This window comes from Hippichthys cyanospilos, chromosome 15 (assembly GCF_059441005.1).
Source record: "Hippichthys cyanospilos isolate Australia breed blue-spotted pipefish chromosome 15, RoL_Hcya_1.0, whole genome shotgun sequence".
In the NCBI taxonomy this organism is placed as follows: domain Eukaryota; kingdom Metazoa; phylum Chordata; class Actinopteri; order Syngnathiformes; family Syngnathidae; genus Hippichthys; species Hippichthys cyanospilos.
This window is the reverse complement of record NC_142383.1, coordinates 8,839,965-8,860,936: the sequence shown is the minus strand read 5'-3', so window position 1 is coordinate 8,860,936 and position 20,972 is coordinate 8,839,965. Positions and strand designations below refer to the sequence as shown.

The following is a 20,972-nucleotide window of genomic DNA, read 5'->3' as shown; positions in this document are numbered from 1 at the left end:
CAAAACGTTACTAAGTACAGGACAGGTACAACCTATTGTATTTATTAATCCCTGCACTACACTACATTGGATTAAACGGGTTCTAATTTGTTTCCTCCTGGCCTCTGCTTCTTTTGACCAAATGCACTCATGCCTGCTGTTTGAGAAAAAAATCCAACAATACACATTGGCTTTCTATAATTGGTCAAGCAAAAAATTCCCTAAACAAAGCACAATTTTGAGTCTTCCTGTAACAGTTTGTACTTAATTAATTTAGACGTCTTCCATTTAGCCTAGCCAATGATGGGATTTGAACTCGCAACTTCCCATGTAAACATGCCGATGGGAAAACTTGGCTTATCGGTCACCTTCATCAAAATTCTCACTTCTGCAATTCCAAAAGCCAAAGAGATAAGAGTGAAATTTGATTATTTAATGTCCTTGAAGGATATTAGAAGCAAATGAAAGGAACACACACACGTCTCATATATCCTGTGTTTATCTCTCTTGGGCCACATGCTTTCAGTCAAATGCCTTGCAGCATTTGAGATGTATCAAAACAATCCACATGCACTTCCACTGGGAAGACAAATTTGTCTTCCCCTTAGTGTTGCGAGGACAAAAAGCTGCATGTATCAAGTCTCTGGACTCAAGCTAGTTAAAGTTCAAGCAAAAATAGAAAAGTCAGAACTTGCCTTTGAAGAAAAACATTCATTTTCAGTTACCGTACATCTTTCTCAAATAGCATACATAGCGCAGTTTCTCAAGGAGACATGGATGGAAAATAGTAGATTCACAAAGGAATCGGGATTCTCATTTTCCATGATTTAGAATTTAAAAAAATGTACCAAAATAATTACAAAATTAATACACCAAAATATTTTTTCTCAATAAAGAAAATAATAAAACAAAAGCAAAATGCATATCAATCAAAGCAATAGTTGTTAAATGTTTTTATTTTTACAGCTCGTGTCACTCTTTATCGTGACTGTTTTTATTGCCATCACATCATGTCTATACCAACATAAACACACACCACCTTAAAAAAAAAACAGATTCAATCAGCTATTAAAGGCGCTATTAAACCGCTAGTTAATTACGCCATCATTGTACAAATGGCACAAGTCACTTGTGTCAGCATTAGCCACTAATGACATGGTGCATTCAAATGTAGTATGACATTTCCAACTCAGAAAGAAAAAAGGTCCATCAATGCATCAAATGTTCAGAATGGCAAACATCTGTAGAATGTGGGCTTTCTATCAATCTGTAAAAGATGACGTATCAAGAAGAATGACAGGGGTGGGCCTTTTTTACAAATTGCAATATATGGTCCATCTAGTCTCTTAGGTTTACGATATTTTATCAAATAACAAGGCTTTCATCTTCACCTAACCCTAATCAAATTTTAAATGGCATATCATCATGAATTGAAAATTTACTCTAACTTCAAATTGTAGATATTCTAAAAGATATTCGAATGTAATCATAAGAAAATAACCTGAAGCTAGAGATAGCAAAAACAATCATATCTGTCAGAGATACAGTATTTGAGTTCTGAAAATATAGATCAGCTAAATAATAATGACTCAAATTGCAAGTGCTGAGTCCCATTTTCCAGTGTGTTCATCTGAAGGATGGATCTAGTTAGCTATCCAGCTGGTTAGCTATTGCTCACACTAAAACTAGCTATCATACCAGATTGTCAGAATTAATATTTTCCGTTCTGTTGTTCACCATTCCCACATAACCATTCCGTGATTCTTTGTGAAATTGATGTTCCTCAACTTTTTTGTTTCTTTTATACCCACAACATGAAAAACTCATTCATGACCAAACCCTCTTTTGGCAGTCCTAAAAATTCACAAATTGATGAATAATCTCTCAAAGTCCCCATGCTGAATGCGAAAGTGCTCTGACATCGCCTTTTATCCAGCAGGACAGCAGAGGAGCAGATTAGTAAACACACACAGGAGCAGATTAGTAATCACTCACACACACACACACACACACACACACACACACACACTAGGGCATAAGACTCCAAATGGTACAAAGCGGTCTAACGGTGGTTTTAGTGGTTTTGATTTAAGACATGAGAAAACAGCCCTTTTTTTTCCTTTGGAATGTTCTATGATGTCTTTACTGCTACAACATGTCAGAATGAAGATGCCTGTGGAAAAAAACATCTTCACTTAAACCAGCAAAAATATACAGTATGCAATGCATTACACTCATATATTCAATGTGTGAAGTATGACTTTTCATTTGATATGTCTGATACTCAAAACATCTGCCTAGGCCTTAAAGGCACAAGATGTTAGCCAAGTCTAGCCAAGAATCATACCATATATGTATGTTCGCTACACTGACCTGGATCTCAACTCAGCCTGAATGAATTGAAACTGATAAGAAAGCTGTTGAGTTTTTTTCCCCTCCGTCAGAAGCAACAAAGTGCACAAGTGAAGGTAAATGGGAATCGCTCTTGAAGCTAATGCATGTGATTGAATTGGAATGGTTCCAAAGAATTAAGGATATATTTAATGCTCATTTACGGACGGACGGATGGACGGATGGACGGATGGACGGATGGATGGATGGATGGATGGATGGATGGATGGATGGATGGATGGATGGATGGATGGATGGATGTGGTATTGGTATTCATGGAATATAGAAATGGTGGAGACCACCATAAATCAGTTTTGAGGTTTGCTCTGTAGGGTTTCATGGAATTTCAAAGATCACCTCAAGTATGCAATGAAGTTTCAAATAATGTAATTGGAAGTGTTAATGGAACACAAGGAAGCATTTTACTGAGTCACAGAAAATAAATATATCTTTCTTCTACTAGTATGTATGTATGTATGTATATATATATATATATATATATATATATATATATATATATATATATATATATATATATATATATATATATATATATATATATATATATATATATATATTTTTTATCCCTGATTTATGTGATGTCTGTCCAGTATTTTGGCACCATAGGGGTATAGTCACTGCCATGTTTTATTTATGAGTGCTGTTCTTGTCAAGTGATCTCATAAATGAATATTTAATGGACCCAAATTCTGAAACCGACATGTGCTAAATTGTCTTTGACTCATCTACTTGAGGTTTGATGCTTATTTCATACATGTTTAAAACTTGCCATAGAAATATTCCACAAGGTTTTGGTGATTTATATTTAGGCATAACACTTGTTCTTTCTTTTTTTTTTTTTTTAAATCTGTAATCAAGCTTGCTTTCTCCACGAAAGTGCTCGTGAAACTTGCAGGGCGTCATATTGTCCGACACTAAATCCTTCAAAGCTTCTACTGCTGGAGGTCTCCACTTGTTAAAGTGGAGGACAGAGACAGGCCTTTGTTTGGACAGCAAACACACTCCTTGTACAGAAAACACTCTGGGGGGAAAAAAAAGACAAGCCTAAGTTGAAGAACATTTCTGTTTTCCTTTTTCTCACCAGGCCTGGCCACACCCCCTTTTTTTAGGAGCGTGCATCAATTATCTCCTTAACACCTGGATTTAAGCATGTAAACTTGTGTTATAAAGGGGAAGCGATTTTATGGTGTTTTCCTAAAGAAAAAAGTATGACTTACTGAAGATTTGACCTTTACATTTTCTTTGTATGCATTTTTCAGATTGTCCTTCTTACCAAATCGAAGTTACTGTGACAACAAAAGAACCATACTGGCCAATGAGCAAGAGTCTCAAGAGTCTCTTGGACCTCTTTGAGAGAGACTTCTCCAGCAGGGGGCTCGCCATGATGACAAGTGACGTCAACTGCTGTCAACCGATCAAAGTTTACCAGACTGGTCAGCGATGTTGTCTTAGCTAGATATTTAATGAGCTCGAATATGCCGGTGGACATTTTCAGCAGTTTTTAAAGCAACAGCAGGACAATGGGATGTAAAGACTGTAAGGTGTGTGCTTCACTTTTTGTTTACATGACAAGAAGCAACTGTGGATACATGTGTTTCCAAGCGCCTGCTTCATTCACTACCCTTTTTTAAGGAACAAATGTCTTCATTGGAAGTAGGGAAGAGTTTTCCCGACTCACTTTCAACAACAAAGCATCCAAAAGTCCAACATTAATTGACCTGGATTAATTCCAGGATAATTACAATAATGTTGCACCTTAACTAACTGCATTAAGTTCATGCATATTACAAGAGGTTATTTTCTACATTTTTTTTTATATGTTCTTAATATATTCTTGACTAGATAATGTTTTTTTACTTGCGTTTCTTATATCCCAATTAAATTAGGGCAAATCCCCCGCAGCAAATTCAAATGCAATTTAAGTATTTCACATACGAAACAAACATTTTCATGTACACGAGCAAATATAGAAGACAATGTTGGAAAAAATGACATGACTGCGCATGGCGATTTAATCAAAATTTACATTTGTGATATCCCTTCAATCGTGTCATACATGTGCACTTTCTTTCTTCCATTGCATTCGTTTATTTTGACTACTAAGCAGACAAATGTTTTACTTTTTGTTGTGAGTATGAGTGGTCGTTAGTCTCTGTATGCCCTGTGATTTTCTGGCAAACAGTTCAGGGTGCACCCCACCTGCTGCCAAGAGACAGCTGAGATTGGCACCAGCATGCCCTTGACCCTTGCGAAGACAAGCGGTACGGACGATGGATGGATGGATGGATGGATGGATGGATGGATGGATGGAATTTGTGTGAATTTTATTCAGATATAATTGATTTTCTTTCATCTGCTGAGTATTGGAGGCCAGACTTTGGTTAATGTAACGAAATTTAAGTACACAACGTACATTTCTTATATATTTTGTACACTCTCTTTTGGCTTCATTGTAAGATGTGACAAGTGAAGAAAAATTGAAGCAGTTAATGTTTGCCGTTTTAGACGTGCACTGACTAAAATTGACCACTAGAGGGCAGAATGTTCAAGGTAAGCAAAAATAATTAGTAAACGTGCATAGTCCAAAAAAGTCGTTGCACATTGAAAAAAGCCTGTCTCTACAAACATAACGTGATTGGGATAGTCGACGTAAAATTTGATTATTATTATGATTGTAGTTTGCAGTCAAAGTCATCATACTGAAACCCCCTCTCGTGTAGCTAAATGGTTTACTATAAAGTAATATGGAAAAATGGTTTTATATTGCCATGCTTTTACTTGTTAGTCTGCAGGTTACATAAAAACATTGAATGGATTTTAGCCAGTCAAGTGAAGAAATGATTTCTTATTTCCATTCTGATAGCTGCGCACCCGCTTTACTTTTGTTTACATATTACTTGATCATGCATGGAGATGGTGCAAATATTACTGTTATAATCCAGGCATATGAAAAAAGAACCGTTTTGGCACCGTTATAAGGACGTAATTTTCCACTGAGCGTCTTTTTTTTTTTTTTTTTTTGATTGCTGACTCTCCTTACGGATTGTGTCATTTACTCTTCCTTAACCAAAATGTTGGGAAACAACAACAAAAGTGTATTCATCCAAAAGTCATTTTTTCATGTCTACTATATGTTGGAAGTTAAAAATAAACTGACAATTCATAGATTATTGTGGTGAATTGACTTGTTTTTTCGTCCACAATCACACGACACAACTCGTGCACAGGTTCGTTCATCTTTGTGTTTGCGTCATGGCCCCTCCCTTTGAATCAGCATGAACGCAAATTAAAAACGTGTTTTCAGAGGAGGAATATGTTATTCTGTGTGGGCCGGAGACACATTTTTAACAAGATTTTAACAGCGCTCCCACACAAAGGCGTCGTCAGGCAGCCTATTCAATGACAGCAGACACTAGAATCAACAATCAGCGATTGCCACAGAACCTACTATTAACCAATCACTCGAGGAATTTCTTGTTTTGTCAAATTAAGCCCCTCAAAATGCTACTTCCTGTCAAAAGGATGGATTTCCAAATTTGACTCCTGTGCCAACATCACTTATCCTGCCAAAAGTGCATCCCTCAATCCTTTTTGTGTGTGTGTCTGTGTGTGTGCGTATTGATTTTTGCGTCATGATGACGACCCAGTTTTTACTGTCTTTGTGGGGACCTCTTGTATTTGTGGGTACAATTTTCGTGAAAGTACAAGTTTGGACCTCTTTTTGAGGGTCAAGACTTGGCTTTTAGAGTATAGGGTTGAATTAGATTTTGGCTGAGGTTAGGGTTTAGGCAATCCGTTGTGATGGTTTCGTTGGGGTTAGGGTAAACATTGGCAATTTGGCAAACTACGCCCCAGAGGCCCCTTATGATTTTTAATCCGGCCCGCCAAACTTGAAGAAATTATTAGTCATTAGGAGAGTGATAGGATAGCAGAACTATAAATGCTTTAAAATAGAAACTGTCAGCACTAAACAAAGCTTTTTGTTCATTTAATTTTCAGTTGTTGTAAGTCATTTAATTCAAATAGCTAAAATCATGGCACTTGAATACCAGTGTGGTAAAGTTTTTGTTAATTTTGTGTGGAAGTGACCTGCATTTTTTCGAGTAGGAGGTGGATTGTTAAAACCATCCATCTGCTCCTGGTCTGGCCTTTTTGTCAAATTTTAGAATCCTTGTTGAACCTTGAGTCAAAAAGCTTGCTGCGGGTTTGGGGCTAGGATAATGCAATTAGTTGGTGTGATGTCCCCACTACAATAGAAAAACTGCGTGTGAGTGTGTGCGCGTGTGTGTGTGTGTGTGTGTGTGTGTGTGTGCATGTGATTGTGTGCGTGTGTTAGCGGAATGACTCATTGACTGTTGCTATGCATATTTCTCATAATCAGTTTTCCCTGAAAAGAGGTGTCTGTGGAAAGCAATTTAGAAAACGTCTTTATAAGCAAGCATGCCAAAGTACTAACACACAATTGATACCGTAGATCTCATTTAATTTGATTGTTCGCTTTTTTTTTGCCTTGTATATTGTTTAAAAAAAGTTGTGTTTTTTCCTTGAACATAATATAACTGTACGCTAGCAAGGCTTGATTTATTTTTTCTTTCCAAAGCAATTTTACAAACGATTTATTTAACTTGAGGAGCACATTTTGTGGAACTGCTTTTTTGCAGGTCTGCCTCAGGAACATGAAGGGTTTTATTAAGCAATAAGAATATGAGTTTTTATTGTTGTTGTTAAATTCACACTGTGCACTGCAGTAAACTATTTTCTTGAGAAGGAAAAGTAAATAAAAACAGTGCATGTAGGATATACTGCAGCGTTTCCCATACAGGGGTATGACTATTCATGTGGAAACGTTATACTTAAATTCCAGGATGATAAGTATATATTTATGGTCATTTCATAAACTCTTCAATTCAATTGGTATATCTGTGCTACATTTAGTTTCCACAGTTGACAAGTATTTTGTTCCTGATGAAGTGTATATTTATTGGAGCTCTGTTTTCTTCATTTGTGGCAAATCTTAAGTGATACGTAATACTGGTATGTTTTTGGTCATTATTTTTGTTCATTTAGATTACGTATCGAGAGTTATTTTCAAGTTAACGTACATGTATTGATTTATTTTGAGGTAAAAATAAGATCATATGCGAGAATTTGAATGAATTCAAGTGAAAGAGATGAAATACAATGATTTTCAAAACTCAGGACTGTATTGTGAGAAGAAACGTATAACATCACTGTGATAAATATTGGTTACAAAATTAACATGGTTTCAAGCATATTAGTCACTCCTTCCCATTGATGTGGTACATAGCCTGAAGTAATTTAGATTAGAGAGTATTAATTTTCCTTTCCAGAGACCAAACACTTATTAATTTTCCTGCTATTTTGCTGTTCAAAGTTGGATGTTCTCAGCTTTGATGTGGTTCCAGCCAATTGTGAAAAGCAGTGTGGCGTAAGGTAACCGCAATTAAAATTTCAAGTACTTTTCTTGAGCCGCTTAATTCTATTGCAATCCATTTGTTTGTATTTGTTGGTTTTGATATGATTCTGTGCAATCATAGATGTACAGGCTTTAATTCAAGTGGAATAAATTCAGAAGTAAAATAGAATATTGTAAAATAAAAATCAAGAGTAAATGTTTAGTATTCAATTGAGTCATGATTCTGCAGTTAATTTAATTAATGTTTATTGTTTAGTATGAAAAAGGGACAATCTAAATAATGGTTGTGGCATCTGAAAAAATATGAAAATATTCCAAAAATAACAATGTTATAATAACACCAGGGGTAAAAAAAGCAATTAAAAAATAAGAGAGTATTTCAATTCATGGATGTGGAACAGGCCATTTGTAGGGGTATTTTCAGCTAGCAGAATGCCTTTTTGACCTTCCGCTTGTGGAGATGATTAAAGGGTGTACCCACAAACACACAATCACATGAACACACATCAGATGACGGCCTTTTTCTAAGTGAGCGTGATGTTACCTTTGTCACAGTTAATACTGAAACATGAATGTGCTTCTCTCAACCGAAGCTGTTAATAAGTAGAAGATAGTGTTTGGGTGTTGTAATAGTTAAGGGGGTTAACTGGTGGTCATTGGGGCTTATCTGTGGGATGGTAGGAGTCATTTAAACATGTCGAGCATATTAGGGAGAAAAAAAATTGCTCGTCTGTGAGAAGCCAATTTCTGAAAAATATTTGCTTAAATAGATCATGTTTCACACTTTTGAATGTTTTCCCTAGAAGGACAATGCTGCAAGTCACATAACATCACAAAATATATGAGGGGGTTAAAAATGACCATCCTTGGCCATAACTCCGCCCCTTGACATTTCCCCAAAAATACAAACGATTGACCGGGTTCACTTAAGATTAATTTTTTGTCTTTTTGCGTTAATGGATGTTTGTGTCCTCATTGGCTGGCAACTAATCCTGAGGGTAAGTGGTCAAGAAAATAGATTCCTGGGTGGAAACAGTAAACCAAATATCTAAAAAAACAAAAAAACAAAAAAAAAAACATGTTTTTATTTTCAGATATCAACAAATGTCACAATCCACTGGCCTGAGCCGTTGTCACCATGGCAACCATTATCCTCCCCTTATTCTCTTCCCTCCCCCTCTCGCTCTGCTCCAGACGGCATATGGGAGCGAGGCGGGGAGGTGGAGGGGGGGGGTACGGTTCCCAGCATGCTTTGCAGTCGGAAGCAGGAAGAAGCTTGAATGAGATGAAGAGATGCTGGATGGAATAAGGGCGCTGAAGAAAACAGAATGTCCTCCACGTGCCATCCGAGTGGCATCTCCTCTCAGGGTAAGTCTTTCCCCTCACGTCTTTCTAAGATCATGCTGGCTGCTGGAGCTGGCACGCAACTAATGTGGAGAGATTATCTTAACATCTCGTTGTTTATTTGTCAGTGGGAGGAGAAGTCCACAGTTTCACCCATAAATACATCGAGGACCTTCCACAGAAACTTTCTTATCTATTGTGTGTCATTCATTTAAGATGAAACTTCCCCTCCCCCTCGCATCATCATCTAATCACCTTTAAAAGCTGTAACGCAACTCAGTGAGAGGATTATTATTATTAGATTGGAAATGTTATGGCTGATGAGTGTACATGATAAATGTCTTGAGTGAGACTGATATGAAGAATGCGATGACAGGATTAGCTCAAACGCTGACAATGACGCCTTTCTTTGAAACATAATGTATGCAGGAGAGTTCACACAAGAGAAATACAACATGTACACTCTCATACAAAAACTCTCACAAAAGAGAGAGGTCTACATCAGCAGATGACGATTTGAGTAAATGAAAAATATTTTTCTGATGACAACAATTGTAATACATTCAATGAATTTATTATTATAAAGATTCAGAGGTAATTACCCATGTCTAATGTTCATACTTATAAGTGAAATGCAATACACACGACCCCAAAGCAGAATCTGTCTGCCTGTGCGGCTCCATCAAATCCACCAAATTTGCGATATACCACCGGCGCTTCAAAATAAACCCGCTTTCAGGTGGCCTAAAACAGTGGTTCTCAAGCTTTTTTCAGTGATGTACCCCCCTGTAAAAAAGGTTTTCAGTCAAGTACCCTATGATCAGCGCAAAAAAAAAAAAAAAGACTTAAAACAGTGTCTGATTTATTGAAATATAGAACCTTTCAAAATGAATATGTTTTAGTCCATAAAAAAAAAAAATCAACCTGAAATGTCCTCTTTTGGACACTTTAGGTTGAAGAGATCTGTTATCAAATCACGTGATTCTTAATAAATATTTGTCCACAGAAAATAATCAACATAAAAGACCTGTTCTTATAAAGAAATAATCATAAATGAATATCTGTCCACAGAAAAATATTAAATACGAAGCATCGTCGTTTGGGATTACAGTAGAGAGTTGTTCACAAAAATAAATCATTAACTAAATTATTAATAAATATTTGTCCACAAAAAAAAATCAACATTAAGCGTCAGACCTGTTTTCAAAAGGAAATAATTATAAATAAATATTTGTCCACAGAAAAATATTCAGCTTCAAGTGTCCTCTCTTGGGATGTTAGTAGAGATGTGTTTACAAAAAAATAAACTTGACAGGTAACAAGAGGAGACACGTGAAAAGTTGGGTCGAACCATGAAACTGAATAACCCACTGAACATAACATTTCCTTTACGAAGTTATATTTCACTGAAACATTTAATTAAATAATTATTTTTAAGGGATTTTTACATGTTTGTTTTATTTAAAATTTCAAGTACCCCTGAAAATCCTTCAAGTACCCCCAGTTTTACCCGTAACCCCATTTAAGAACCACTGGTCTATAAGAATGTGGTCAAAAAATTGCAATTACACGCTGTGGACATGGAGTAGAGTTGCGCCTGAATGCCTATTGAGACCAAGTGGGGTCTGTCAAATTAGAAATAGCAACATTAGCAATACTGTAAAATCTCAGGTGATGTTCTCTCTCTCTCTCTCTCTCTCTCTCTCTCTCTCTCTCTCTCTCTCTCTCTCTCTCTATATATATATATATATATATATATATATATATATATATATATATATATATATATATATATATATATGTGTATGTGTGTGTGTGTGTGTGTGTTGACCTGCTGACTGTTGCACCAAAAGTCAACCAATAATGGATGTCTGTGTGAGCCGCGAACATGGTTGACAGGCTGCCAGATAACACTGCAGTTCAGTCAAAAATTGACTCTGAAAACCTTGTGTATAACTGTAATACATAATGCAAATGAGACAAAAAGCCCCACCCACTGCAAGCAGGCAAGCCAGTAAAAAATATTTGCACAAAGGGCTGCTCTTAGTTCACTCACTAGAGTAATTGCACTTAGTAAACACAGACGACTTGGATGTCACTTCAGGCTGTGTGTTGCGGTACGACTTCTCCAGGTGAGGACAAGTGTGGAGAAAATTTATGGGCCTTTTTTTGGAATTTAACAATTGTTAAATTTGGTATACTTATGTGTTCTTAACATGTCATTAAGAATTGTTCGAAACATACAGCAGCAATTGCTTACTAAAGAGTAAACCCAAGCTCATCTTAAATTTCTTTGACACATTGCGAGATGTGAATACATCAGCTTGTTATCAGATTAATCATTTGTTCTTCACTTTGCAATGAGGCTTCCGTTTGCCCTCTTCAAAGAGAGATTTTAGTAAAAAAAAAAAAAAAGTAGTGGCTTGCCAAAACATATCACTCAAAACTCTTGCACGTTGTACTGTTTTGCTGTTTATTAATTATTTACAGTCACTTTATGACAGTGTTAATATTACTGATTGCAACATGTTTTGTAGAAGAGAACGGAGAACTAGAAATAACAAGCCACTACTCATTCTAGTGAGAGCGCTAATTACTCCAGGCGTAAAATAGTTAAATGTTCTCTAAATGAAAAGAAAAGACATTAAATAAAACATGCCTTCTCTTTTTGATTTAACACAAGGAAGTTTTTATTGTATACTTTTATTGCCCAAAAAGGGGGGAAAACACGAACATTTCCAGCAGTGAAAGTAAAAAAATAAAATTACATTAACTTTTAAAAAAAAAAAATATATATATATATATATATATATATATATATATATATATATATATATATATATATATATATATATATATATATATATATATATATATTTTTTTTTTTTTTTTTTTTTTTTAATTTTCACTGCTGAAAATGTTCATGTTTTCCCCCCTTTTTGGACAATAAAAAAAAATAATAAAAAAATAAAATCGACAAATACCCCTAACAGATTAATTATCAAGAGCTACCCTATAAAACAGTATATTTAAATTTTAGCAGCCTAGAAAGAGAATAAGCTTTTTCGGTAAAGTTCTTAGCATGACTTGAGTCCTTTCCACCACATGATGAAAAGCAGTTCATATTGATTCGAGACAGTCAAAGAACAGAGTTAGCTCATTGTTTCAGTCTGTGACGTGGTGATCAATCTTAGCGCCGCTTACAAAAGATCGTCAGGGTGTCTCCTCCCACGCTCCTGCATTTATCAGGTGCTTTTACAAAAAGTAAGAAAGCCCGAGTTTCGCTGGAAAGTGTAATTTATTGATCGACCTGTGTTTTCAAGCTCTGTGGGAATGGATTTAAACCTTGCTTGTGTCAGATCACAAAGCAGAATTGTCACATAACTTGTGTCCTATGGCATTTTCAAGCTAGATCCTTTTTTGGGGCCCGGCATATCAAAGTGTAAGAGAACAAAAGTACTAACCCAGTTTAAAAAAAAAAATGCTTTTCCACAACTGTCAAGTCTCATATCTGCTGCATCATCATTAATTTGTGCTATTACCAACTGACAAATCGACACGATGGTATTTTATTACTGACTACCTCAGTGGCATATCAACCCTCAAGAGCTATATAAAACACATGGCGTAGCACTGTTGTGATGATGGTGATAAAGAATGACAATGAGCGTTTTACAGCTACTGGGACAAGGTTTCATTATATGCTCTCAAAAGCAACAAAATCGGAAAGCATGTGACAAACAAAGCACGACTGCAGAGAATACCTTTACAATAATAGCTAAATAAAGCGTTCGGATCTAACCAACTGAAATAAAGTTTAGCGAAAAGAGGTGTAAACGCTAAATAATCTTGGATAAAATAGAGATCCGACAAAACAGCTTTTTCCCAAAAATATGGCCATAAGGGTAGCACTACCTTTCGCAATTATGATGAAATAGAATTTGTTCTTCATAAGTGCAAATTACAGACTAATTTTTAATACAATCACAAAAATGTTCTTGTGGAATATTAACCAAATAGCATAATTCCTCCATTTTTATCCATCTCAAAGGAAAGCAATCCAGTCCCAGGTAACAACCAATTATGGTTTGCTGAATTTGCTCATGTGACATTTGTAAACCGAGTTGTGATTGGATGTTACCGGGGCCCTGAGCAACTGTGATGTCATTTTCAATTGACAGTAAATGACAAAATGGCCACCGCCTTAGATGGATTAAAACAAGTGGATTTTGCTGTTTAGTTCAAATTCCACAATTTCAATATTAACCACGATGCCATTAGAAGATTTTACCAAATAATATGGCCAATAATTAGATGATTAGAATTAATTGTATGTGACATGGGAAATGTTGACCCATTCTAAAATTATATCATGTTAATAATAGAAATCTCAACATATCTAAGTAGAATTGTTCACAGGGATTACTTCCAACTAATTAATCACTTAATTTGGCAACGTCTAAAAAGATAAGGTAAATTCTGGCAAACCATCTAACAACTGACAACGGGTTACATGTACTGCAAATATTGATAAGAAGAAAAAAAATGTCAAGCGTTACTCAAGGTCATAACAATTATGTTGTATCCATAAATTATATACCAATCTAAGCCAACAAGGTAGCGTGACCTTTGTACTACCTCACTTGTGCTACTTTTCAGATTTCAGTCGGCTTAATTACATCAACACCTTTGCATGCGGGGACAATATGTTTTTCTTTTGTTTGGAGACTGCCTGGAGAAGCGTAAAACACACACTGAGAGCACGCTCACTTCAAAACGAGTAAACCACATCTTTTAGCCACACTCACACAAACTTGCTGGTGTCACAGGAAACTCAACCCCGCCTCTTATCTCTTTCACTGCCAGCCATGATAAAATGGATCTTTGACGTCTACAGCCGCCAGTGGCAGGCAGTGAATTTGTTTAAGACAAATGTATGTACACACACCCTGAAGCGCATAATATTTGAAAAAATAAATTCCTAGTAACCTTTTCACTGCCACCATATCAGTTTGGCACACTGAGTTCAGAATGTTTCAAATCAGCTCATTAAAACTTCTATCATTCTTGGTGTACATATGTTATGCATAAAAACAACACAAAGACTTTTTTTTGACGGGCCAGTTAAACACTTTTACCACCCGTCGCTTATAAAAATTATGGTTAGTTTTTCAAAGGTTGAATTTTTAATACTGTGTTTTAATGTGGAATCCAGGACATAATCAGGAAATTTGTTGAAAATAAGAGCAAAAATGAAGGGAAACAATACATTTTTGGGTGATTGATTAGGTTAATATATAAGATTATCAAAATTACAGATTTTGATATATTATTTTAAAACTGACAAAACAGGAAATGCAATGATTTTATTGCAATAAGAATCTTTTAATCTGGCCATTAAAGGGTTAAATACTGTACTATACTATACTATACTATACTATACTATACTATACTATACTATACTATACTATACTATACTATACTATTTTATGCTTATGGTTTGTTTTAGTTTGTTTGAACACATTTACACAGCATATGACATTCAGTGTCTGTGTGCCTCTATCCCTGCTTCATTCTTCTTGATGATCTCCAAGGTGTACAGCTGACCACCCTGTCATCAACGCCAGCACCCCGCTCTTCCTGTGAAACTCCCTCTCCCCATTTGAGGCCATGGAGGAGGTCAACAAGTTCAAAGAAAGCACACCGTCTCCTCCACCAGCTCTGCTGGAGCGGAGATCTCGCCAGCCACGGCCCGCACTTTCGCTCCTCAAGTCCAAGCTGCAGCGGAGTCTGAGCTGTTCCGTCCCCCGACTTCGCTCCACGTTGTCCGGCTTCTTCCCTGTGGTACGCTGGCTGCCCAAGTACAAGCTACGAGAGTACGTCTGGGGGGACGCCATGTCTGGCTTGATCGTGGGTATCATCTTGGTACCGCAAGCAATTGCCTACTGCCTGCTGGCTGGCGTGGAGCCTATCTATGGATTGTACACATCATTTTATGCCAACATCATCTACTTCCTCATGGGAACATCCAGACATGTTTCTGTTGGCATCTTTAGCCTGATGAGCCTTATGGTTGGACAGGTGAGCTACCGATACATAGGTGTCACAAAAAAAAAAAAAAGTTGTAATAACAGCCTCTGCTTTTCTACAGGTGGTTGATAGAGAAGTGTTCCGAGCTGGATTTGACCTCAATGAGTACTCATCTGGTCCCTCAGACGTCAATGGCTCATTCAGTATCAACATCACAGCCGTAAAGGATCATAGTGTGGAACTTATGGGGGTGCAGTGTGGGAAAGAGTGCTACGCTATTAGCATTGCTGCTGCTCTCACGTTTCTGGCTGGGATCTACCAGGTAAATAATTTCCAAGTTTCGTACCGTTTTACACATCTTCTTTCAAGATTGTAATGGATTTTTCCACCCTAGAGAATACAATGTATTCTTTTATTAATTTTTTCATCCCCTCACCAGGTTATGATGGCCTTGTTCCGGCTAGGCTTCGTCTCAGTTTACCTTTCGGCTCCCATGCTGGATGGTTTTGCTACAGGAGCCTCATTTACCATCCTGACCGTCCAAGCCAAATACCTCTTGGGTCTGAAGATCCCTCGTCATCAGGGCTACGGCACCGTTGTTGTAACTTGGTTCAACATCTTTGCCAATATTCACAAGACTAACGTTTGTGATCTCATCACCAGTGCCATCTGTATCACCACATTAGGTAATCGAGGACCAAAACTCGTTGGATTTTAATAGCACAATGTATGATAAGGCAGTCATTCATGTTTTTAAATTCCTTTTGGGGGCTGGGTGTTTTGGGGGTTCGACAGTGGCAGGGAAAGAAATCCAGGAACGCTACAAAGATCGCTTAAAGATCCCTCTGCCAACGGAATTGGTCGTGGTTGCCGGAGCCACGCTGGCCAGTCATTTTGGGAATCTCAACCACCATTACGGAACCAGCGTTTCAGGTCACATCCCCACTGGCTTCATCCCTCCTCAAGTTCCAAGCTTTAGTCTGATGCCAAGAGTAGCACTGGACGCCATTCCTTTAGCAGTCATCAGGTAATTTTTAAACTAGTTAATGCTGTCATTGCTTGGTGGGAGCAGCATCCCTCTATGCGGGTCATCAACATCTAGTGTAGCATCTGGCATACTGTCTCACCGGTGGCAGAATTGGTATTTGTTTGAACTAGATGTCCGATGTATGATAACCTTGAGCCAAAGCCTATTCATTTGTGTCCACTGTTGTGTCCATTTGGTCTCAGCAAGAAAGCAACATTGATTGCTTCTCGCCCAAACACGTGAGATCATTGGAAAAGGAAGGATTTATTTTAAAAGTTGACCTCTTTGATTTAGTCGACCTATTTTCCCCAACCCAAAGATAGACAAAAAACAAATATCTACAGTGGACACAAATGAATAGACTGGGTCTCATGATATGTTTAACGGTGATGCATTGCAGATATCTTGGGTTCCATATTACTCATCACATGGGCTTTTGGTGGAGGAGTGCAAAGAATTCTAAACTGATATTATAGTGATTAATAAAATAAAATGTCATTTTTTCTCCTAGCTTTGCCTTCACTGTGTCACTGTCTGAGATGTTTGCCAAGAAAAATGGTTACACCGTACGTCCCAACCAAGAGATGTTTGCCATCGGCTGCTGCAACATCATCCCGTCCTTCTTCCATTGCTTCACCACTAGCGCCGCTTTGGCAAAAACTATGGTGAAGGACTCAACGGGCTGTCAGACACAGGTCCAAAATCAACAAAATGTGCATCACAACGCTGTTTTTAAGCAATGTAGAAGTCCTAAGTATTTCTTTGTGTTTCTCCTTCAGGTATCAAGTCTGATCAGCGCCTTGGTCATCCTGCTGGTCTTGCTCTTCTTTGCACCTTTCTTCCACGCTCTCCAAAAGTGCGTCCTTGCCTGTATCATCATCGTGAGCCTTCGCGGTGCACTCAGGAAGTTTAAAGACGTCCCTGCTAAGTGGCGAGCCAGTCGTAACGATGCCGTGGTTTGGCTGGTTACCATGTCGGCCACGGCTCTGATCAGCGTTGAGTTAGGCCTCCTTGTTGGAATCACCTTTTCTATGATCTGCATCATCTACAAGACCCAGAATCCTAAGGTGGGTATTACAACTGCATCCTGCAACTGTTTGCTGTTTCACATTATTCTTAGGCCAATGAGTCGAGCGCAACTCGACTCTTGTGATTCACTGAGGGCAATTAAGGGTGCGCTAGGAAAAATGTTCTGAGTGCCCATTGCTACAATCTGATCATGCAGAAACACAGTGTGTTACAGTTTAGATATTGAGTGCAGCAAGAGTGGTGGGCACCCAGGGTCCTCCAACTAGTCAGGAGCGAGGCAGCGCACTCAATCTGAGAATGAAAATCTGCGCTCAGACGGCTTGAATGAATTTTCAAACTTGGGCAGAGGAAAGACATAATTAGGACGTATTTTGATATTACAAACAAATACGAAAGTTAGAAAGCGATGGGTTCACTGGGACATTTCAGAGACATCCGGCGAATGTCTGGTGAATGACCGACTAACGCCAGAGGTCCAAAACAAGCCCAGACGAGATCAAAAGACTCGCTACGCTTGTCAAGACTCACTAAAGTTCACCCCTCAGGATAGGGGCTTTACAAACACATTGGCCGCAGGTTCTGAACCTTGATAAACTGATGAACACTGACGAAATGCAGCAAAAAATACAATTGTTCAGCAATGTTCGCAGTTCAATGGGATATGGAATTTAACTCCTTTCAAAAATGTTAGTCAAAAACGAATGTGTTGTGCCGTACATTTAGCAAAATTTAACTTTTGTGTGTTTTATACCCTTCATAATTAACCATTAGGGCTTGAGAACGTATTGTAGTTGTTTCTCGTATATATAGACTTAAAGGTGGCCCAAATATTCACCATGTAGTCCACTATACTATCAAATTTTATTGTAGTGAAAACAAGATGACTCATATATTTTTGACTCTCTACGGCGTAGAGTCTACGCCAAGGGTCAGGAACTCCATTTCCTCGAAAGCCGTTTCTTGCCTGTTTTTGATGTGTCTTTATTGCAACACATCTGATTGAAATGATCAGCTCATCAGCAAGATTTGTGGAAACAAAAACAGGCAGATCCCTACCTCTGATCTACACAGCTTTACAGATTTGTGGAGACAATAATCAAGAAAAGACTTAAGGTCAATTCCATAACCTTCTAAGCTTCTTCAATGTCTAACATCAGGTCTCTCTCCTGGGCCGGTCCGGCGACTCCGATCTTTACGAGGATGTGGAGGAATACCAAAACCTAGTCCCGCCAACCCGAGTGCGAGTTTTTCGCTTCCAGGCTCCTCTCTACTACGCCAACAAGGATACCTTCCTGAAAGCCCTTTACAAAGCTGTCGGGGTGACGCCTTTCTTGGAGTTGACCAATAGGAAAAAGGCAGAGAAAAAAGCTAAAAAAATATCCATGACACAAGCCCAAACAAACGGGGACGCCAACAATGGAGACGCCGTGGTTGCACTCGTTCAAAGAGAACTGGACTTTCACACAATCATTTTAGACTGCTCTGCCATCCCCTTTATAGACTCTGCTGGCATGGGTGCCTTTAAGGGGCTGCTCAAGGAATTTGAGGAGATTGGCGTGAGAGTGGTCCTAGCCTGCTGTAACACCTCGCTCATAGACACCCTGGAACAGGGACAGTTATTTGGAAAGGCTGGCAAAGATATGAGTAAAATGCTGTTCCCCACGGTCCACCACGCGGTCCTGCAGACAAAAATCCAGCAGCCAGACAAAGGCTCGGAAGACTCTGCTGTGTAGAGCAAATGACAAATGAAATGTTTGATGGCCTTTACAGCTCAAGGATCCCCTATGTGGAGTTGCAAACTTCTCCAGGTTCTCGCATGAGGTGTTTTTTTTTTGTGTTTTTTTTGGCATTCTGGATTACTCCCACATTCCACAAACAAGCATGTCAGGATAGTTGAGGACTAGATTATGAGTGGGTGGCTGTTGGTCTTTATGTGCATTGTCCCACCTCTTCTAAAATTTTGATTCCCTAGTCAACTAGGGTTATTATACTTTCTTCGCACAAAGATGGCACTAAAGCGATGTAAACCAGGGCTTAGTTTTGGCACAAAACAGCTAACGGGTGAGTTTTTCAGCAAAAGCCACCCAAAAATGCAGAAATGGCTGAATTTGCAAAACATTTCAACACTGTCATTCATCATGTAGCTTCCTGCTTGCTGAAGGGAAGATTTGTCTCGGAGAGAAAAATAAAACAGCCAACTAAATTTGAACTCAGTAGAGCACAAGCCACCAAAGAACACATCAAAATATATTTGTACCCAATAACCCACAGATGGTTACACAGCCAGTTTTAATGAAATCTGTTCATTCACATATACACACACAACTATGAATCTGCTAGGATAAGTATATGACAAAAACAAAATAAACGTAATGGCTAATCATTCACCATCAATAGATCAATAGAGCATTTTGCAAAAACACGTTTTGACCCTTGTACAACACTGTCCTTCTCGTTTGCATAATCTGAATGAATTATAGTATATCATAGTTACTACGGATCGTTGTTGTACAGGGTGAAATTATGTTTATTCTGTGGATAAACCACGGTCACTTGCATTAATTGGCTTATGCATACTGTGAGAATCTGCAAGAGTAGGTTAAAAAAAATGAAAATAAAGAATTCTGCACCTTGGTTTGCCATTTATATATATATATATATATATATATATATATATATATATATATATATATATATATATATATATATATATATATATATATATATATATATATATACAGTATATATATGTATATATGTGTATATACATATATATATATATATATATATATATATATATATATATATATATATATATATATATATATATATATATATATATATATATATATATATATATATATATATATATATATATATATATACACACACACACACACACGCACACACCAATATGGCCTATATTACTCAGAGAAGAAAATAGGGAAAAAACACAAAACCGTGATCTTTCAGTATACAAAGATTCATGGTTCATGTTGATGTTTTTACTTTTTAGCACTAGTGTATCTGTTAAAATCTAGTTGTGGTTTATTCAAATGGCTTGGAGTTCTTTCTTTTATTCGTTTTTTACCACTCAAGAAATTGAAAACAATATTGGAGACACGTTTTATTCATTTCCAGAGTTTGGAAATGCTCCACTAACCTTCCTCAAAGGAAGAACAACAGTATCCATAAAGTTGCAATGGAATATCCTCTAATAAAGAGAGCTCATTTCATGACACAACAGCCAGGCTGCATTTACACTTCCTAAAAAATAATTTGCAGATTATTTGGACTTTTGTTTGGTGTCATTAATCACACTAATCCAGATGGCCAAAGTCTACATGTAATGATTTAACCAAAGGCAATTATTACCCAAGGCCTAAAAATCATTTTCTTAAAAGGTTTAAACTGTCAAATGTTTTCCCCTCAGATTCTTTAACGTGTGCTATGAACAAATAGTACTTTTTTGTTACAATTAGTATGTTAGTTTTTGTTTTAAATCTGCATTGTTACTGCAACTAATTGATTTTTTTTTAATGGAATAGCATCTTACTGGTTTGTCTAATGGTGTCAGACTGAACTTATAAATTAACTTACCGAATTAATGCAACTATTCAAAGCTGATTTATGCCTTTAAGTATTTTTATTTAAAAAATACAAGGGAACACTAGCAACATTTTTAGGTTGCATTTGTAAAACTGTTGAAAGTAG

The 20,972-nt window shown here is 37.3% G+C and overlaps 2 protein-coding genes across 2 annotated transcripts in view; both read left to right on the top strand.

The window, feature by feature from the left end:
- Window positions 1-5,559, top strand: part of LOC148411633 (5-hydroxytryptamine receptor 4) — a 39,922-nt gene extending 34,363 nt beyond the window's left edge. The window contains exon 7 of the mRNA XM_088435901.1: window positions 3,651-5,559. Coding sequence (XP_088292027.1) covers window positions 3,651-3,744 — 94 coding nt within the window. The 3' untranslated portion in view covers window positions 3,745-5,559. The remainder of the gene's footprint in view (window positions 1-3,650) is intronic.
- A 3,543-nt stretch (window positions 5,560-9,102) lies between these two features.
- On the top strand, window positions 9,103-19,918 carry slc26a1 (solute carrier family 26 member 1). The gene is made up of 8 exons (XM_088435198.1): window positions 9,103-9,196; window positions 14,767-15,253; window positions 15,324-15,524; window positions 15,642-15,888; window positions 15,998-16,229; window positions 16,741-16,924; window positions 17,009-17,296; window positions 18,416-19,918. Exons 2-8 carry the CDS (start codon window positions 14,843-14,845, stop codon window positions 18,989-18,991), a joined length of 2,139 nt encoding a protein of 712 aa, XP_088291324.1. The 5' UTR covers window positions 9,103-9,196; window positions 14,767-14,842; the 3' UTR covers window positions 18,992-19,918.
- The last annotated feature ends 1,054 nt before the right edge of the window (window positions 19,919-20,972 follow it).